The sequence below is a fragment of the Charadrius vociferus genome, unplaced genomic scaffold (assembly GCF_000708025.1).
Source record: "Charadrius vociferus isolate BGI_N301 unplaced genomic scaffold, ASM70802v2 scaffold1602, whole genome shotgun sequence".
NCBI classification, from domain to species: Eukaryota; Metazoa; Chordata; class Aves; order Charadriiformes; family Charadriidae; genus Charadrius; species Charadrius vociferus.
This window is the reverse complement of record NW_009647057.1, coordinates 1-1289: the sequence shown is the minus strand read 5'-3', so window position 1 is coordinate 1289 and position 1289 is coordinate 1. Positions and strand designations below refer to the sequence as shown.

At 59.3% G+C, this 1289-nt stretch overlaps 1 protein-coding gene across 1 annotated transcript; it reads left to right on the top strand.

Moving 5' to 3' along the window:
* Positions 1 to 545: 545 nt before the first annotated feature.
* LOC104295969 (E3 ubiquitin-protein ligase TRIM39-like) lies at positions 546 to 959 on the top strand (the record flags this gene model as incomplete). Its single annotated transcript, XM_009895787.1, has 1 exon — positions 546 to 959. A coding segment is annotated over exon 1 (414 nt), but the record flags the coding sequence as incomplete, so codon positions are not given.
* Between the last annotated feature and the right edge of the window lie 330 nt (positions 960 to 1289).

Genomic DNA, 1289 nt, shown 5'->3' with positions numbered 1-1289 from the left:
CATCATCGCCTTGACGGAATCGAGCTGGTTTCACCCCAAAAACCTCTTCGAACCTGTACCGTCCCCTCAGCATCTCTTCCCAGGAAGATGACATCATCGCCTTGACGGAATCGAGCTGCTTTCTCCCCAAAAACCTCCTTCAACCTGCGCCGTCACCTCAGCGTCGCTTCCTGCCGCGATGACATCATCGCCTTGACCGAATTGAGAGCTGCTTTCTCCCCAAAACCCTCCTGCAAACTGCGCCGTCACCTCAGCATCGCTTCCTGCCGCGATGACATCATCGCCTTGACGGAATTGAGCTCTTTTCTCCCCAAAACCACTTGGAATCCGCGCCGCCGCCTCGGCATCGCTTCCTGCTAAACCCACCTCGTCGCCTCGCCGGAATCGAGCTGGTTTCTCCCCGAAACCGCTTTTGAGTCCACACCGCCGCCTCGCCTTCGTTTCCTACTCAAACTTTTTCATCGCTTTGACGGATTTAAGCTCTTTTCTCCCCAAAACCCCTTCCGGACGCCTTCTACCGTCTCCGAATTTTAGGGGCCGCCGCCATGTCGGGTGCCGACCCCCTGGAGACGCTGCGGGTGGAAGCCAGCTGCGCCGGCTGCCTGGAATACCTTCAGGATCCCGTCATCATCGAATGCGGTCACAATTTTTGCCGCCGTTGCATCACCCGCTGGTGGGCCGAACTGGTTCGCGATTTCCCTTGTCCCGTTTGCCGCAAAACCTCCCGCCACCGTTCTCTCCGTCCCAACCGTCAACTGGGTAACATGGTGGAAGCCGCCCGACAACTTCGGGGCTCCAAACGAAAAGCCGGCGAGGAAAACCGTTGCCCGCTTCACGGCCAAGCTTTGGTTCGCTTCTGTCGCGACGACGAAGCTCCCGTCTGCCTCCTCTGCGAGATCTCCCACGCTCACCGCGCTCACCGCCTCGTCCCCCTCGACGCCGCCGCCCTCGAGTATAAGGTGGGGGTGGGGGTGAAACGCCTTCTCCCCCTCCGAGTCCCGGGTTTGGCCCCAAATTCGGCCCCCGGGGCGATTTGGGGCAGAAGGGTTGGGCTGCGGTTCATCCAAATCTTCGTTTTCAGCCCCAAATTCTTCCCCAAGACCGTTCCGGGAGGGGGTTTGGCCACGGCTCATCCTGTTTTCCACCCCCTGATGTTGGGATTCAGCCCCAAATCCTCTCCCTGGGGGTGTTTCTGGAGGAGTTTGGGCTGTGGGTCACCCAAATCTTCGTGTACAGCCCCAAATTCTTCCCCAAGACCATCGAGGGAGGAGTTTTCCCCCGGCTCATCC